The sequence below is a fragment of the Macaca fascicularis genome, chromosome X (assembly GCF_037993035.2).
Source record: "Macaca fascicularis isolate 582-1 chromosome X, T2T-MFA8v1.1".
Classification (NCBI taxonomy): Eukaryota; Metazoa; Chordata; class Mammalia; order Primates; family Cercopithecidae; genus Macaca; species Macaca fascicularis.
Window position 1 is genome coordinate 141,105,094 of NC_088395.1, and position 18,779 is coordinate 141,123,872.

Consider the following 18,779-nt stretch of genomic DNA (forward strand, 5'->3'; position numbering starts at 1 on the left):
GGCAACTAATAGCATTATTGGTTTGAATTACAAATTTCCTTAGAATATCAACCCTGGAACATGATTAATACAGACCAGTCTGAGTTATGCACCAGTCAAGAGTCCACAACTGTCAGATTTTTATTATTATTATTATTATTATTTGAGTCAGTCTTGCTCTGTCATCCAGGCTGGAGTGCAGTGGTGCGATCTTGGCTGACTGCAGCCTCCGCCTCCCAGGTTCAAGTGATTTCTCCTGTGGCAGCCTCCAGAGTAGCTGAGATTATAGGCGCCTGCCACCACACCTGGCTTTTTTTTTTTTTTTTTTTTTTTTTTTGTAGAGATAGGGTTTCACCATGTTGGCCAGGCTAGTCTTGAACTCCTGACCTCAAGTGATCTGCCCGCCTTGGCCTCCCAAAGTGCTAGGATTACAGGTGTGAGCCACCACGTGCAGCGTGACATGTTTATACCCATTCTCTGGATAGCAATAGAACCAGGCTCAGGGCTGATGATATCTGAGTACGTCTATTCCAAAGTTAAATAGATGGTGCCATTAGGTGTAACCTGCTCTTCTCCTATGTATAACAGAGTAGATCATTTTTCCACAGTTCAAACTCTTTGAGCATGACATTTAAAGCTTTCTAGCATCTTCACGCTTTTGGCCTCAGAGTCCTTTCTCCCTCCATGAACTCTTGGTGTTCCACTCACACAGGGCCAATATCCCGTCTTAACACATGCCAAGCACTTTCACTTTTCTGTTGCTTTTGCTGGCAAACTCCTTGTCCTAAAGGTCCAACTGAAATACCACCTTATGCCTTTCTTATTTGTCTTCCACCTCCCACCCCCTACACACACCCACTTCATCTTTGCTTTTTATTCCCACCCTACTTTGCTTTCATTTGACGTGCACTTCCTTGTCTCTTATATAAAATCTGCTTCCAAGACTGGTTTCTTCAGTGGATTGTAAGGTCTCTGAGTAATAACTGAGAGTAATAGCAACAGCTTATTAGCTGTCTTTTTTTTTTTTTTTTAAAGAAAACAATTCTCTCATTCCCCTCTGAGCAGAAAAATAGCTCATTAAACATAGCAAGTATTCAAAAAATAGTGAAATACTTAACAGCTAGCCATATTTTGACAATAGCGAATTAGTGTGATGAAGTAGTTGTTGCTAATTGTCAAATAAAATTTATTTGTAGTAAATTTTCAGTTACCCACATACCAATTTTCTATTGTTATTTTTACAACCTTGGCTGTTTCTTCTACTTTATAGCAAATGATTTGAAAAAAAACAAACTGATTTTAATACTTTAAGCAACATATAATGAGTGAGGTAATATATTCCTTAAAAAGCAATATGATACATTTTAAAACCCAACAAAAATTCAGACTATGTGCTTCATAGAAACATTTATTTATCCAACACATACTTTATTTTAATTAATTAATTTGTTTATTTAGAGATGGTGTCTTGCTCTGTTGCCTAGGCTGGAGTGCAGTGGCACGATCTCAGCTCACTGTAAGCTCTGCCTCCTGGGTTCAAGCGATTCTTCTGCCTCAGCCTCCTGAGTAGCTGGGGTTCCAGTCACCTGCCACCATGCCTGGCTAATTTTTGTATTTTTGGGAGAGACAGGGTTTCACTATATTGGCCAGGCTGGTCTCGAACTCCTGACCTCAAGTGATCCACCCGCCTCCACCTCCTCTTCCCAAAGTGCTGGAATTACAGGCATGAGCCACCACACCTGGCCCAACACATACTTTTTGAACACTCATCTTGCCTCCACTCACTCACTCACTCCTCTTACTGCCTTTCATGGCCACACTCCATCTGTTGGTTTCTTTTTTTTTTTTTTTTTTTTTTTTTTTGTTTTTCTTTTTTTTTTTTTTTTTAATTTATTTATTATTATTATACTTTAAGTTGTAGGGTACATGTGCATAACGTGCAGGTTTGTTACATATGTATACTTGTGCCATGTTGCTGTGCTGCACCCCATCTGTTGGTTTCTACTGGGAACCTTAGCAACCTCTTCTTCAGCCTTCTGGTCATTTCTCTAATCTACCTCCTTCTCTTCACTCTCCGTTTTTCATTTAGACCCTCGCCATCTGTGACCTGGCCTGTGACCCTGCGTCTAGTTCGTCTTCCATCCACCATCAATGTGTTCTGCATGATGTTGCTCGGGTTACCTTTCTAAAGTAGATATGATCTTGTTTAAACAACCTTTGAGGTTTAAGAACTCAGAGGAATCTATGCTCTGGGTTTCCTATTGTGCTCAAAGGCTAAAGTCCAAAAACTACAATCTGATTTTAGTCTAATTTCCCTAAATTTGTTTCCTGCTGCACCCTCGCAAGTACTAAGTTTCAGCCACCCTGAACCTCTCTGTTCCCTGAACATTCCTCTCTGCCTGAGTGTTTCCTCTCACTCCTTGAAATGTCCTCCCTCCTCTTCTCTATCTAATGAATTGCTACTCCTCTGTGAAGACTTCTCCAAGACCCACACAGAGTTCTCTGTCCTTTGAACTCTGTCTCTTGAACCCAAATCATAACTCTGTTCTGCCATTTGACTGTGACCTAGTTTCCCCTAATTAGACTTTGACTTGCTCAAGGACAGGAAAATGTCTTATTTATCTTTGGATCTTCAGGGCCTAGCTCAGTGCGCTCTCTCTCTCTTTCTCTCTCTCTCTCTCTCTCTCTCTCTATATATATATATATATACACACACACACACACACACACACTCTCCAGCCTAGGCAACACAGCAAGACACCATCTCTAAAAAAATAAATAAATAAAAAAAATAAAGTATGTGTTAGATAAATAAATGTTTCTATGAAGCAGATAGTCTGAATTTCTATTGGGTTTTAAAATGTATCATATTGCTTTTTAAGGAATATATTACCTCACTCATTATATGTTGCTTAAAGTATTAATATATATTATATACACTATATATATGTACACTATACTATGTACACTATATATATACTATATACACCATACACACACACACACACACACACACACACACACACACATATGTGGGTTTTTGCCATCTTGTGCAGGCTGGTCTTGAACTCCTGGCCTCAAGTGATCCTCTCAAAGTGCCAGGATAATAGGCATGAGTCCCCCGTGCCTGGCCTCCAGGTCCTTTCTTTTCTTTTTCTTAAAAATCCCAGGTAGCTGGGATTAGAGGCATGTGCCACCACGCTCGGCTAATTTTTGTATTTTTAGTAGAGACGGGGTTTCACCATGTTGGCCAGGCTGGTCTCGAATTCCTGGCCTCAAGTGATCTGCCTGCTTTGGCCTCCCAAATTGCTGGGAATACAGGCATGAGCCACCGCGCCCGACTTCATTCAATATTTTGAATGTACAACTCAATGTGCTCTTAAGATAGAATTTGAAACTAAGATATGGTAAACACATTATCTGGCATTTTAAGAAATAACCACGGTACAGAAAGAGTTTACAAATGAATTCTGAAGACAATTTTCAAGCCTCATTTTCACACTTAGCTTTAAATGCCTCCATTCTTTCATTCCCCTCTTGTGTGGGTCCTCATAAGCTTTGAGAGAAGACTGAAAAGGAAAAAGTAGCCCCAAAAAAGAGAAAGGACCTAGACAAGAAGTATCTGAGCAACCAAGAGTAAAATATGCTAAATGACTTGAAAGTGATTACCTTAAAGTCCTTCCATATTATGAAAGTTTGGTTTCCCAGCTAGATTCCAGGATATTTGATGTAGTTATTCTGTTTATGATTTTTGGGCAGTATGCTTGGCAAGCTAGCTACTGATTCAATGACTGTTTCAGCTTTTTGTTCTGGGTAATACCTCTCACTAAGCTTTAATGATGGGCTAAAACTGGCAAGAAAAATGAGGCAATTTTAAGATCTAGTGCCTTAGGAAAGAAAAGGTAGTGACAAACAAAATCCTCTATTGATGTTCTGCTCTGTATTTATTATGATAACAGTTATTTTCTTCTGTTTTGGAAAGTGTTGATTTTTGATTAGTATAATTTTCAGTCAAGATTCAGTTGGATCTTTTTTTAACTTTGAACCTAACTGATACTGTTGCTGGCATGCGTAAGACACTAAATAATTATTTTAGGTAATTCAACATTGACTTAATGTTTAGATATAATTAATCAGAAACGTTAAAGCAAGCTTGACATCTACATTTTAAATTTCAGTTGTTGCCACCTTCTCCCTTTCATGGTTCCATCAGCCGCCTTCATCAAATCAAACAGGTAAGAAGACTTTCCAAACTGACAACTGGTCATTTAAAAAAGTAAATTTTATTTTTCTTTGTGAAAATACCTATGTTTCAGTAATTCTAAGTGAGGTCACATGTAATTAAGTTTTTATTTCTAGGAATGATTTCTTTAAAAAAAGACAAAACAAACTAAGAAGCCCTTTATTTGGCTTATTAACTGTTTTAATTAATAATTTCTGGAAATACTACATACTCTTATACCTTGAGTCTAGCTTCGTTCTTCCAGGGATCTGAAAGTGGAATGTTATACACAAAAATTAATTTTCAGCTTCATAATAACTATAGTTATCATTATTTTTTTAACCCTCAGATGAGTTTTTTGACAGATAAAATGGGCTTCATGCTATTGTTTTGTGTTAACTTCTTAGTGATCTGAGTTCAGGGACACATTGTACCTCACTGGTTTATATTTTGTGCCCGTGTACACGCATGCGCATCTCTGTGTGCGTGTGTGTTTGTGTTTGTGTGTGTGGTTGGGAGGGTGTATGAGGGTGGGTGGGTGTGCACTCATGTGCACAAGCATGCTTAATAGCACAAGCATAATACAGAATTCAACCTTTTAATTATCCAAGGATTAGCCACAGAACTCAAAAGATCAAATCACCACTATGCCACAGGTGGTATTTTTTTTTTGACCCAGTTACAAGCAGACATTTTTCCCCCCAAGAGAGGCTTATTATTCACTTAGCACTAATAGGTACTTTCCATTTGTGGTCTCATTTTATCTTGCAACAACTTTATAAGGTCAGAAACTAAAAAGGGGAGAAATTTAGCAATTTACCCAATGTCCAGAGTTGGTGAATGTCAGAGCCAAGGTTTGGCCCCAAATTACTGGATTATTTTCCAGCTCCCCTTTCCCTGTTTCAGTGCACAAAGCCCATAATACCGTCTTGTAATCCTAGTTGTTAGTCCTCCAACTCTTGCTTCCTTTCCCTCTCTCCCTTCCACCCCTGTGACATGGCTTCCCTAAGGTCAGCTTATCCACTAGCAGGAAAGTATGGTAAAAACGGTTTTTTTCCTTTTTGAGACAGAGTTTTGCTCTGTTGCACAGACTGGAGTGCAGTGGCTCCATCTTGGCTCACTGCAACCTCCACCTCCCGCGTTCAAGTGATTCTCCTGCCTAAGCCTCCCGAGTAGCTGGGATTACAGGCGCCTGCCACCATGCCCGGCTAATTTTTGTATTTTTAGTAGAGACAGGGTTTCATCATGTTGGCCAGACTGGTCTCAAACTCCTGACCTCAGGTGATCTGACCACCTCGGCCTCCCAAATTGCAGGGATTACAGGTGTGAGCCACCGCGCCAGGCCTTTTTTTTTTACTTTTTAGTAGGTAAAAGTTGCTTTTACTCCTGTCTTTGTATGTAGCTATTTTAGAAATTCTTAAGGAATGAAACAAGTTCAAAGAAGTAGTAAAGCGACCTCTGATTTATCTGTGCAATATGTTTCTTTGCTTTTCCTAAATCAAACCAAATATTTGAAAATGGGTTACGTGTTGCTATTTGCTGACGAAGCTTGATATAAATACTAATTTACTAATACTGGTTAGGAATATAAGTTTAATGCAGTTTATTTCCCTAGTAACATAATATATATTATAAACATTTAAAAATGAAATATAAGTAGAAAATGAATGAGATGGGAAAACAGAAAACCATTAATTTTCAATCTGGATACTGATTGAATGGAAAATTAAGACTTATTTTCAGCAGTTTAATGGCCTGATAGATATCTTAAGTTGCATATTTCTTTTTTTTTCTTTTTTTTTTTTGAGACGGAGTCTTACTCTGTCGCCCAGGTGGGAGTGCAGTGGCACTATCTCAGCTCACTACAATCTCCACCTCCTGGGTTCAAGGGATTCTCCTGCCTCAGCCTCCCGAGTAGCTGGGATCACAGGTGCATGCCACCACACCCGGCTAATTTTTTTGTATTTTTAGTAGAGATGGGATTTCACCATGTTGGTCAGGCTGGTCTCGAACTTCTGACCTCAAGTGATCTGCCCACCTCAGCCTCCAGCCTCCCAAAGTACTGGGATTACAGGGGTGAGCCACTGTGCCTGGCATAGGTTGCATATTTCTTTACATGCATTCTTTGACTGACTTCTTTGTCCCTATTAAACTTAACCCTTTAAGTGCAAAACGGAAATGTGTGGTTCTCTCCCCATTACCTTCTGAACTTTCACTTTAACAACATTAATAAGGGCATTGATTTTATCAAAACGGGGGGAATAATATTGGCTATCTCATAGAATCGTTTTGAGGATGAAAAGAATTACAACTGACCCTTCAACAACCTGGGTTTTTAAAAAGTAATTAATTTAATTTTTATGGGTGCCACGGGGTACATGAGATACTTTGATATAGGCATGCAACATGTAATAATCACATCAGGGTAAATGGAGTATCCATCCCTTCAAGCATTTATCCTTTGTGTTACAAACAATTCAACTATACTTTTAGTTATGTTTAAATGTACAATTAAATTATTATTGACTAGAGTCACCCTGTTGTGCTAGCAAATACTGAGTCTTACTTGTTCTTTCTAACTATATTTTTGTACCCATTAACCATCCCACTTCCTCGCCACCCCTCATTTACCCTTCCCAGCCTTGTAACCATCCTTCTAATCTCTATCTCCATGAGTTCAAGTGTTTTAATTTTTACCTCCCACAAATAAGCAAGAACATGAGGCTGGGCGCGGTGGCTCACGCCTGTAATTCCAGCACTTTGGGAGGCTGAGGGGGGCAGATCACTTGAGGTCAGGAGTTCAAGACCAGCCTGGCCAACATGGTGAAACCCGTCTCTACTAAAAATACAAAAATTAGCCATGTGTGGTGGTGGGCGCCTGTCATCTCAGCTATTCAGGAGGCTGAGACTAGAGAATCACTGGAACCTGGCAGGTGGAGGTTGCAGTGAGCTGAGATCACGCCACTGCACTCCAGCCTAGGTGACAGAGTGAGACTCCGTCTCAAAAAACAGAAAAAAGAAGATAAGTTAAAACATGAGATGTTTGTCTTTCTGTGCCTGGCTTATTTCACTTAACATAATGACCTCCAGTTTCATCCATGTTGCTGCAAATTACTGGATCTCCTTTTTTTTTTTTTTTTTTTTGAGACAGTCTCGTTCTATCACCCAGGCTGGAGTACAGTAGCGCCATCTCAGCTCACTGCAACCTCTGCCTCCCAGGTTCAAGTGATTCTCCTGCCTCAGCCTCCTGAGTAGCTGGGATTATAGGCCCATGCCACTGCGACAGACTAATTTTTGTATTTTTTGTAGAGACAGGGTTTTGCCATGTTGCCCAGGCTGGTCTCAAACTCCTGACCTCAGGTGATCCTGCCTGCCTCGGTCTCCCAAAGTGCTGGGATTATAGGTGTGAGCCACCGTGCCCAGCCTGGATCTCATTCTTTTTATGGCTGAATAGTACTCCACTGTTTATATGTACCACATTTTCTTTATCCATTCATCTGTTGATGAACACTTAGGCTGCTTCCAAATCTTAGCTATTGTAAACAGTGCTGCAATAAACATGGGAGTATAGATATTTCTTCCATATACTGATTTCCTTTTTGGTGGGTGATATACCTTGGAGTGAGATTGCTGGATCATATGGTAACTCTATTTTTCATTTTTTGAGGAACTTCCAAACTTGAACAACATGGATTTGAATGGCGTGGGTGCACTTATACACAGATAATGGAGATCAAAAATACAGTATTGTTGTGATGTGAAACCCTCCTATATGTATGGCTGACTTTTTGTGTCCTTGGGTTCCAGAAGGCCCCCTGTGGACTTGAGGATGTGTGGATTTTGGTATATGCCGGGGGGTGGCGGGGTGAGGGGTGGTGCTGGAACCAGTTCCCTACATATACCAAGGGACGACTGTAAGTAATTGTGCGTAGTGCCAAGAGTACTGCATTAAAAAAATCTTTTTAAATGGAAAATTTAAAACATAGAATGTAGAATCTCCATATACCTACCATACAGCTTTAACAATTATCCACATTTTGTATATCCTTTTTCATCTATCTGCTTCTCTTTTAGGGGTGGGAGAGAGTGCTTTAAAGTAAATTTCTGACATATCTTTTTACCCAAGTTTATGGGCATGAGAAGGACTTTTTTTCCCCATAATCACAATGCCATAATTATGCGTAACAAATTATCTTATTCCTTAATGTCATCTAAATCCACGTTATATTTTTCCTAATTCTCAAAAATGCATTTTTAACTGATCCAAACAATCCAAATATGACATTTAGTTGATATATATTGATATATATCTCTTAGATCTCTTTTATTTAAAAAAGCATTTTTATTTTATTTTATTTTATTTTACTTAAGTTCCAAGATACATGGGCAGAATGTGCAGGTTTGTTACATAGGTATACGTGTGCCATGGTGGTTTGCTGCACCTATTGATCTGTCATCTAGGTTCCCTCCCCTCGCCACCCACCCCCCCAACAGGCCCTGATGTGTGTTGTTCCCCTCCCTGTGTCCATGTGTTCTCATTGTTCAACTCCCACTTATGAGTGAGAACATGCAGTGTTTGGTTTTCTGTTCCTGTGTTAGTTTGCTGAGGATGATGGCTTCCAGCTTCATCCATGTCCCTGAAAAGGATATGCTCTCATTCCTTTTTATGGCTGCATAGTATTCCATGGTGTATATGTACCAAATTTTCTTTATCCAGTCTATCATTGATGGGCATTCAGGTTGGTTCCATGTCTTTGCTATTGTAAATAGTGCTGCAGTAAGCATGCATGTGCATGTGTCTATAGTAGAATGATTTATATTCCTTTGGATATATATACTCAGTAATGGGATTTCTGGGTCAAATGATATTTCTGGTTCTAGATCCTTGAGGAATTGCCACACCGTCTTCCACAATGGTTGAACTAATTTGCATTCCCACCAACAGTATAAAAGCATTCCTATTCCTCCACAGCCTTGCCAGCATCTATTGTTTCTTGACTTTTTAATCATCGCCATTCTGACTGGCATGAGATGGTATGTCATTGTGGTTTTGATTTGCATTTCTCTAATGATCAGTGATGTTGAACTTTTTTTTGTATGTTTGTTGGCCATATAAATGTCTTCTTTTGAGAAGTGTCTGTTCATATCTTTTGCCCACTTTTTGATGGGGTTGTTTTTTCTTGTTTCAGTTCCTTGTAGATTCTGGATATTAGACCTTTGTCAGATGGGTGGATTGCAAAACTTATCTCCTATGCTGTAGGTTGCCTGTTCACTCTGATGATAATTTCTTTTGCTGTGCAGAAGTTCTTTAGTTTAATTAGATCCTATTTGTCAATTTTCGCTTTTGTTGGAATTGCTTTTGGCATTTTTGTCATGAAGTCTTTGCCCATGCCTATGTCCTGAATGGTATTGCCTAGGTTTTCTTCTAGGGTTTTTATGGTTTTGGGTTTTACATTTAAATCTTTAATCCATCTTGAGTTAATTTTTGTGTAAAGTACAAGGAAGGGTCCAGTTTCAGTTTTCTGCATATGGCTAGTCAGTTTTCCCAGCACCATTTATTGAATAGGAAATCCTTTCCCTATTGCTTGTTTTGTCAGGTTTGTTGAAGAGCAGATGGTTGTAGATGTGTGATGTTATTTCTGAGGTCTCTGTTCTGTTCCATTGGTCTATATGTCTGTTTTGGTACCAGTACCATGCTGTAAAACAGCATTTTCTGCCTGTTTTTTGTTCCATGCCTCTTATTTATTGAACAAACCAGGGAGGCCATTTGTCCTGTATAATGTCTCACATTCTGATTTTGCTTCCATGTGGTGTTAATATGTTCTTTTATCCTCTGTATTTCCTGTAAAATAGTGGGTTTTTTTGTTTTTGTTTTTAGACAGAGTCTTACTCTGTCGCCCAGGCTGGAGTGCAGTGGTGCAATCTCGGCTCACTGCAACGTCTGCCTCCCTGGTTCAAGCGATTCTCTAGCCTCAGCCTCCCGAGTAGCTGGGATTACAGGCGCCCACCACCCCACCCAGCTATTTTTTTTTTTTTTTAAAGTAGACAGGGGGTTTCACCATGTTGGCCAGGCTGGTCTCAAACTCCTGACCTCAAGTGATCCGCCCATCTTGGCCTCTCAAAGTGCTGGGATTACAGGCATGAGCCACCACACCTGGCCTCCTGTAAAACAGTATGATGAAATTTGCTTTTAATTTTAAATGAGCACACAGCCCCAAGTCAATGTTAGGTTCTGGGCCAATATTTGGTTTATGTTACACCTTTCTTATTAAGCAATTAGGACAATTTCTTCTCAACTGTTATTATTAGCTGCTTTCTAAGTATTAAAGAGATTGAGACCATCAAGCTAGAAGTTAATTTTCTAAACACAGTTATTATTCCTAAATAGGAATTATTTTGTGTAATTTTCCTTTCCTAATAAAAATTTTATTTTATTTATTTTTTAGACAGGGTCTTGCTCTGTTGCCTAGACTGGAGTGTAGTGATATGATCATAGCTCACTGCAGCCTCGAACTACTGGGTTAAAGTGATCCTCTTGCCTTAGCCTCCCAACTAGCTAGGACTACAGGTGCACACCACCATGCCTGGATAATTTTTTATTTTATTTATTTATTTATTTATTTATTGAGACAGAGTCTCGCTGTGTCATCTAGGCTGGAGTGCAGTGGCATGATCTTGGCTCACTGCAACCTTTGCCTCCCAGGTTCAAGCAATTCTCCTGTCAGTCTCCCGACTAGCTGGGACTACAGGCACCCACCACCACGCCTGGCTAACTTTTGTATTTTTAGTAGAGATGGGATTTCACCATATTGGTCTGACTGGAGTCACCACCACGCCTGGCTAACTTTTATATTTTTAGTAGAGATGGGATTTCACCATATTGGTCTGACTGGTCTAGAACTCCTGACCTCAGGTGATCCACCCGCCTCAGCATCCCAAAGTGCTGGGATTACAGGCGTGAGCCAACACGCCTGGCCAATTTTTAAAATTTTTTGTAGAGATGACATCTCCCTGTGGTGCCCTGGCTGGTCCTGAAATCCTGGCCTCAAGTGGTACTCCTGCATCAGTCTCCCGAGGTACTGGCATTACAGGCGTGAGCCACCACGTGTGGCCCCTAATAAAAATTGAGCTCGTATTCCAAAAGATCTGAACGCATTCAGTCTGTAGTTCCCTGTTTCCCAAAGCTCTAAACATAAATAAGTGCCATGCAGAAATAGTTTGTATATTAGTTTGCTCAGGCTGCCATACAAAGTATCACAAACTGGGTGGCTTAAACAACAGAAATATATTGTTTCACATTTCTTAGGGCTAGAAGTCTGAGATAAAGGTATCAGGAGGGTTGATTCCTTCTGAGGTCTGTGAGGGAGGATCTGCTCCAGGCCTCTGCCCTTGGCTTGTTGATGGCTATCTTCATGTTCACATAGTGTTCTCCTTGCACATGTGTTTGTTTCTAAGTTTCTCCTTTTCATGAAGGACGGCAGTCATATTGGATTAGGGCCCACCCTAATGACCTCATCCTAACCTGCTTGCTTCTGAAAATATTCTGTCTCTAAATAAGGTCACATCCTGAGGCACTGGGGATTAGGACTTCAACATAGGAATTTGGGGGGACACAATTCAACCCATAACAGTTTGCTCACAGTTTTTTATTATATAGCTTTATATTTAATTCCTGATTTGTTAAACAGGGTATGAGTCATTGGCACCCAATAACAACTTGACTTTCTCTATAGTGTCTTAAGTAAAAATCAATAAAAAGAAATTGAGCTGGGTGTGGTGGCTCGTGCCTGTAATTTCAGTGACTTGAGAGGCCGAAGCAGGAGGATCACTTGAGGCCAGGAGTTCAAGACCAGCCTGGGCAACATAACAAGACTCCGTCTTTTAAAAAAAATTTGTTTTAACTTGCTGGCCAGGCACGGTGGCTCATGCCTGTAATCCCAGCACTTTGGAAGGCCGAGGCAGGTGGATCACCTGAGGTCGGGAGTTCGAGATCAGCCTGATCAACATGGAGAAACCCTGTCTCTACTAAATATATAAAAATTAGCCAGGCCTGGTGAGGCACGCCTGTAATCCCAGTTGCTTGGGAGGCTGAGGCAGAAGAATCACTTGAACCCGGGAGCCAGAGGTTGCAGTGAGCTGAGATTGTACCATGCACTCACTCCAGCCTGGGTGACAAAGTGAGACTCCTTTTCAAAAAAAAAAAAGAAAAAAATTTAATTTGCTCTTAGTTTACAGATTGTTTCATTCTTTCAACAAGCCTTCATTGGGTACTGTGCAGGCACTCAGCAACTAAAATCTTTCAGATGTTGTCTCCTCGGAGAGCAAAAGTTGGTAACTTACAGTTCCCATTTTTACTATGTATCCTGAAAAATGGAAAGCTAACTTTAACATCCAAGTATAATAACTGTCCTTAAACTAGATTTCCAGTATACTGTACTCTGCTTCTTACAGTTATAATGCATGGCTCTTGACCTTTTATACTTACTTTAACAATCTTATTTTATTATAAGCCATCACAAATCCATTTTGGAAATAGGCAAGACGTAAATGAAAAAAAGTCAACACTCTTCTCCTAACAGCCTTCAATAGCTGATTTTGGCTAATGCTCCAGCTTTCAGTGGGAGGAATATTAAGTAGAATTCTATCTCAATTTCACAGAACTACCTGCTCTTTACTTGTTGACCGAATGAACTACCAAATACTTTGAGCTTCACACTAGAGGAGAATATCTATATAATATTAAATCGAAGAACTATACTAACAGTTACATTTTGCTGAGTTTACTGTTATTCCATTGTTTTTAAAAGACTAATTATCTTCTTAAATTACCTTCTCCAATCCACTCATTTTCTGTACCTCATTGTATGGTATCAAAATAGTCACAGTTTTAAGACTCAAAGCTCTCAATTTGATACCTCATTGTATAGTATCAAAATAGTCACAGTTTTAAGACTTGAAGCTCTTGATTTATCTTCACTTCTTCCTTATTTTTCTACCGTATCCAATTAGGCCTCTAATCCTACGAATTCTTCCTTGACAATGTCCTCTTTGTTGTCACTGCCACTTCCTTCTTCTGTCCCTCGGGTCTAGATTACTGAAATAATATCCCAATAGATTTTTCTGTCTCTCCCAGTTGAATCCAACTTCCACAATCAAAACCAAGATAAATTTTTATTTTTTTGAGACAGAGTCTCACTCTGTCGCCCAGGCTGGAGTGCAGTGGCACGATCTCGGCTCACTGCAACCTCTGCCTTCCGGGTTCACGCCATTCTCCTGCCTTAGCCTCCCGAGTAGCTGGGACTACAGGCACCCACCACCACGTCCGGCTACTTTTTGTATTTTTAGTAGAAACGGGGTTTCACCATGTTAGCCAGGATGGTCTCAATCTCCTGACCTCATGATCCACCCACCTCAGCCTCCCAAAGTGCTGGGATTACAGGCATGAGCCGCTGCACCTGGCCAACTTTTTTTTTTTTTTTTTTTAATATCATTTTCACTTTCTTCCCCCCATACAAAATGTCACAATGGCTTCCCATTACCTATTGAATAATAGTAAAAATAGCTAATATGTCTTAAGCACTGAACTGTTTGCCAGGCAGTGTGGTGAGAACTGTACAGCCACCTCATCATCCTCATTCTTATGGTCATCTTCATATGGATGAAGAAACTGACGCTCAGGTGACGTCACCTGCCTAAGTTTGCACAGGTAGTAGGTTATAGAGCTGGGATTTGACTCAGTTCTGTTTGTCTCCAAAGCCTGTGGTCCTGACAACAACGTGATTCTGGCCAAATTCTTTAAATTCAAACTCTTTGATTATTTAAGAACCTGTAAATCTGGCCCTGTCTTACCTCTCCTGTTTTCTGTCTTATTACTTTGTAGCACAAACTCAGTTTCAGCCAAGGTAGTCTCACTATCTCTAAATCTGTTGTATTTTTCCCCTCTCCTAAACTTTTGTTCATATGGGTTCTTCTGCTTGGAATACCCTTCCCTCTACTCACTGCTTGTTCGTATTTTATACATCTTTGAAGGACTAGGTCAAATCTTTATTTATGTATATATTTGTTTATTGAGACAGAGTCTCATATTATTCCAGGCTGGAGTGCAGTGGCACAATTGTGGCTCACTGCAGCCTCAATCTCCCAGGCTCAAGAGATCCTCCCACTTCAGCCTCCTGAGTAGCTAGGTCTACTGACATGAGTACCACATGTGCCCGGCTAATTTTTTTTTTCTTTTAGTAGAAATGAGGTCTTGTTATATTACCCAGGCTGATCTCAAACTCGTGAGCTCAAGGATTCCTCCTGCCTTGGCCTCCCAAAGTTCTGGGATTACAGGCATGAGCCACCGTGCGTGGCCAAATTTTAATTCTTTCACACAACTCACACCACTCCTCTATTATGGACTACCCCAAACATGTATTATTTATACTATAGACAACAATCTTTAAACTCTTTCGATCACATATCACATCAGGAGAAAATGTTTGAGCACATGCCTCCAACATAAGTATACTGCATTTACTTATACATTTTGGACATATACCACTTTACTATTATATATCATGTGAATCATAGAATATATATATAAAGTAGAAATATAAAAAAAGGATGAGATAAGAATGAAATGATGTTTTTAGAAAATTTAAAAATTTGGCCCGGTGCAGTGGCCTGTAATCCCAGCACTTTGGGAGGCCGAGGTGGGTGGATCATCTGAGGTCAAGAGTTCGAGACCAGCTGGCCAGCATGGTGAAACCCCATCTCTACTAAAAATACAAAAATTAACTGAGTGTGGTGGCATGCACCTGTAATTCCAGCTACTCAAGAGGCTGAGGCAGTAGAATTGCTTGAACCTGGGAGGCAGAGGTTGTATTGAGACAAGATTGTGCCACTGCACCCCAGCCTGGGCAACAGAGTGAGACTCTGTCACAAAAATAAATAAATAAATAAATAAATAAATAAATAAATAAATAATAAAAAACCCAGTTACTTAGGAAACTGAGACACAAGAATTACTTAAACCTGAGAGGCAGAGGTTTCAGTGAGCTGAGATTGCATCACTGCACTCCAGCCTGTGTGACAGAGTGAGATCTTGTCTCAATAAATAAATAAATAAATAAATAAATAACTATCCTAATGGGGGGAAAGTGGCATCTCATTGTGGTTTTGGTTTGCATTTCCATAATGACAAATGATGTTGAGCATCTTTTCGTGTACTTTTTGGTCATTTGTAGGTATTCTTTGGAGAAACATTCAGTCTCTTTACTCATATTTTAATTGGGTTGGTTTTTGTTGTCACTGTGTTGTAGGAGTTTTGCATATATTTTGGATATTCATTCCTTTTCAGATATGTGATTTGCAAGCATATTATCCAATTCTCCAGTTGTCTTTTCACACTCTTGATAGTGTCATTTGATGCACAAAAGTTTTTTTAATTTTGCTGGGTGCGGTGGCTCACCCCTGCAATCCCAGCATTTTCGGAGGCTGAGGCAGGCGGATCACTAAGTCAGGAGATCGAGACCATCCTGGCTAACATGGTGAAACCCCGTCTCTACTAAAAATACAAAAAATTAGCCAGGCGTGGTGGTGGACACCTGTAGTCCCAGCTACTCGGGAGGCTGAGGCAGGAGAATGGCGTGAACCCAGGAGGTGGGGCTTGCAGTGAGCCGAGATGGCGCCACTGCATTCCAGCCTAGGCAACAGAGGGGAGACTCCATCTCAAAAAAAAAAAAAAAAAAAAACGAGTGCAGTGGCTCACGCCTGTAATCCCAGCACTTTGGGAGGCTGAGGCGGGAGTTCAAAACTAGCCTGGCCAACATGGTGAAACCCCGTCTCTACTTAAAATACAAAAATTAGCTGGGTGTGGTGGCAGGTGCCTGTAATCCCAGCTGCTCAGGAGGCTGAGGCGGGAGAATCGCTTGAACCCAGGAGGTGGAAGTTGCAGTGAGCTGAGATCGTGCCATTGCACTCCAGCCTGGGCAATAGGAGCAAAACTCTGTCTCAAAAAAATAAATAAATAAAATAAAAAGCATTAATTTGGCCAGGCGCAGTGGCTCACGCCTGTAATCTCAGCACTTTGGGAGGCCAAGGCAGGCGGATCACGAGGTCAGGAGTTCAAGACCATCCTGACCAACATGATGAAACCCCATCTCTACTAAAAATACAAAAATTAGCTGGGCCTGGTGGTGTGTGCCTGTAATCCTAGCTACTCGGGATGCTGAGACAGGAGAATTGCTTGAACACAGGAGGCGGAGGTTGTAGGAGCCGAGATTGCGCCATTGCACTCCAGCCTGGGCAACAGAGTGAGACTCCATCTTAAAAAAAAAAAAAAAAAAGTTTTTTAATTTTGATGAAGACCAGTTTATCTATTTTTTTCTCTTGTTGCCTGTGCCTTTGGTATCATATCCAAGAAATCATTGTGAAATCCAGTGTCATGAAGATTGACCCTCATGTTGTCTTCTAAGAGATTTAGAGTTTTATCTTTTAAGTTAAAGTCTTTAATTGATTTCGAGTAAATTTTTACATAGGGTAAAAAAAAGGATTAAACTTCATTCTTTTGCATGTAGAGCTCCAGTTTTCTCAACATCATTTGTTGAAAAGATTGTCCTTTCCCCATTGAATGGTCTTGACATCACTTTGAAAATCATTTGACCATATATTATGTGAGGGCTTATTTCTGTGCTCTCTATTCTGTTCCATTGCTATATGAATGTTATTTTTATTTTATTTTTTTTTTTAGACAGAATCTTGCTCTCTGTCATTCAGGCTGGAGTGCAGTGGTGCAGTTTCAGCTCACTGCAACCTTTCCCTCCAGGGTTCAAGCAATTCTTGTGCCTCAGCCCCCTGAGTAGCTGGGATTACAGGCGTGTGCTAGCACACCCAGCTACATTTTGTAGTTTTGGTAGAGACGAGGTTTCACCGTGTTTGCCAGGCTGGTCTCAAACTCCCGACCTCAGGTGATCCGCCCACCTCGGACTCACAAAGTGCTGGTATGCATCTGTTCTTATGCCAGAACTACACTGTTTTGACTATGTAGTTTTGTAGGAAGTTTTGAAATCAGGAAGTATGAGTCCTCCGGCTTTGTTCTTCTTTTCAAAGATTGCTTTGGCTATTTGGGGTCCTTTGATATTCCATATGAATTTTCAGATGGATTTTTCTGTTTCTGTATAAAACGTGATAGGGACTTTGGTAAGGGTCGCATTGCATCTGTAGATCATTTTGGGTAGAATTGTCATCTAAACATTGTCCCAATCCATGAACATGGATGTCTTTCTATAGGTGGGTTATTTAAAAAAAACAAAACTACTTATGTGAAAATGATACTTGCATATTAATAAAAAGTCAAATAATATAGTAATGTGCAAAGGAAGAAAGAACACATTACTGCAGATCTCACTACTCACTGATAACCACTGTTAAGTTTCTGGTGAACATCTTTCTGAGCACCTCTGTTACAATTTTATATAAATAGGATCCATTTGTCTCCCATTTAATATGTAATAGTTGTTTTTTGATGTCAACGACTAGATTTAAATTATGTTTGTCTCATCATTTACTTAAGCAAACTTATCCTGATAGGCATTTAATTTGTTGTCTGTGTACTGTGAGTAATTTTTATTAATATCATTGTATTAATGGCTATCCATAGCTATTGTGGACTAGTTTCTTCTCTGTCCTAGTAGACCTTTAAAAAGTTCAGAGAAAGCTGTAAATTTTGAATGCTTAATGTTTTTGCTTTTGAATAAAGAAAAGTACAAAGTTTTGACTGGGCGTGGTGGCTCACGCCTGTAATCCCAGCACTTTGGAAGGCCGAGGCGGGTGGATCACGAGGTCAGGAGATCAAGACCATCCTGGCTAACACGGTGAAACCCTGTCTCTACTAAAAATACAAAAAATTAGCCTGGCGTGGTGGCGGGTGCCTGTAGTCCCAGCTACTTGGGAGACTGAGGCAGGATAATGGCGTGAACCCAGGAGGCGGAGCTTGCAGTGAGCAGAAATCGTGCCATTGCACTCCAGCCTGGGCGACAGAGCGAGACTCCATCTCAAAAAAATAAATAAATAAATAAATAGAAAAAAGAAAAATACAAAGTTTTTCATCTAATCAGTTCCTGCATATCTGATGTACTGTAATGCACAAGTAATAGATCTTTGGTGTGATAATTTGTGACGCAATAAAGGGTAGAGAACCAGATACTTGTTTAGAGATTTGTTTATTCTCTAGTTCTTCTATAGCCCAGTGAATAAAAATAATGGTGCATCCAAATGAAATCAAATTTTATAAAACCATAGGAATGGGTATTCAGTTTATTCTCATTTTCCTACCTTTACAGGAAGAAGCCATGAATTTAATAACTAGAGAAACAATGTATGAATGGTGAGTACTGTACTTTGAATTACTATTCTCATAATTTGTGTATTTAATTATATCTTTTATTTCAGATAGGCAAACTGCAGTTTTTATTTCTTTTGTAGGAAAATACAAACTGAGATACAGATAAGTCAATCTTGGGAAGAAGGCTTGAAACTGGTATGGTATTATAACTTCAGTTTTGTAGAAAATTTCAAATTTTTACTGACTTGTGGT

The 18,779-nt window shown here is 39.9% G+C and overlaps 1 protein-coding gene across 33 annotated transcripts in view; it reads left to right on the forward strand.

Annotated features, from left to right (window-relative positions):
• Positions 1 to 18,779, forward strand: part of PABIR3 (PABIR family member 3) — a 52,597-nt gene that overhangs the window by 24,047 nt on the left and 9,771 nt on the right. For 30 of the 33 annotated variants that reach the window (XR_012430163.1, XR_012430164.1, XR_012430165.1 and 27 more), the window contains 3 exons: positions 4,158 to 4,214; positions 18,526 to 18,569; positions 18,668 to 18,722. Coding sequence is in view for 28 of the 33 variants with exons in the window: in XM_065538771.2 (XP_065394843.1) it covers positions 4,158 to 4,214; positions 18,526 to 18,569; positions 18,668 to 18,722 (156 nt within the window). In the remaining 5 variants the exon portion in view is untranslated. The remainder of the gene's footprint in view (positions 1 to 4,157; positions 4,215 to 18,525; positions 18,570 to 18,667; positions 18,723 to 18,779) is intronic. The other 3 variants (XM_065538772.2, XM_065538778.2, XM_074029780.1) reach the window with 1 other exon arrangement.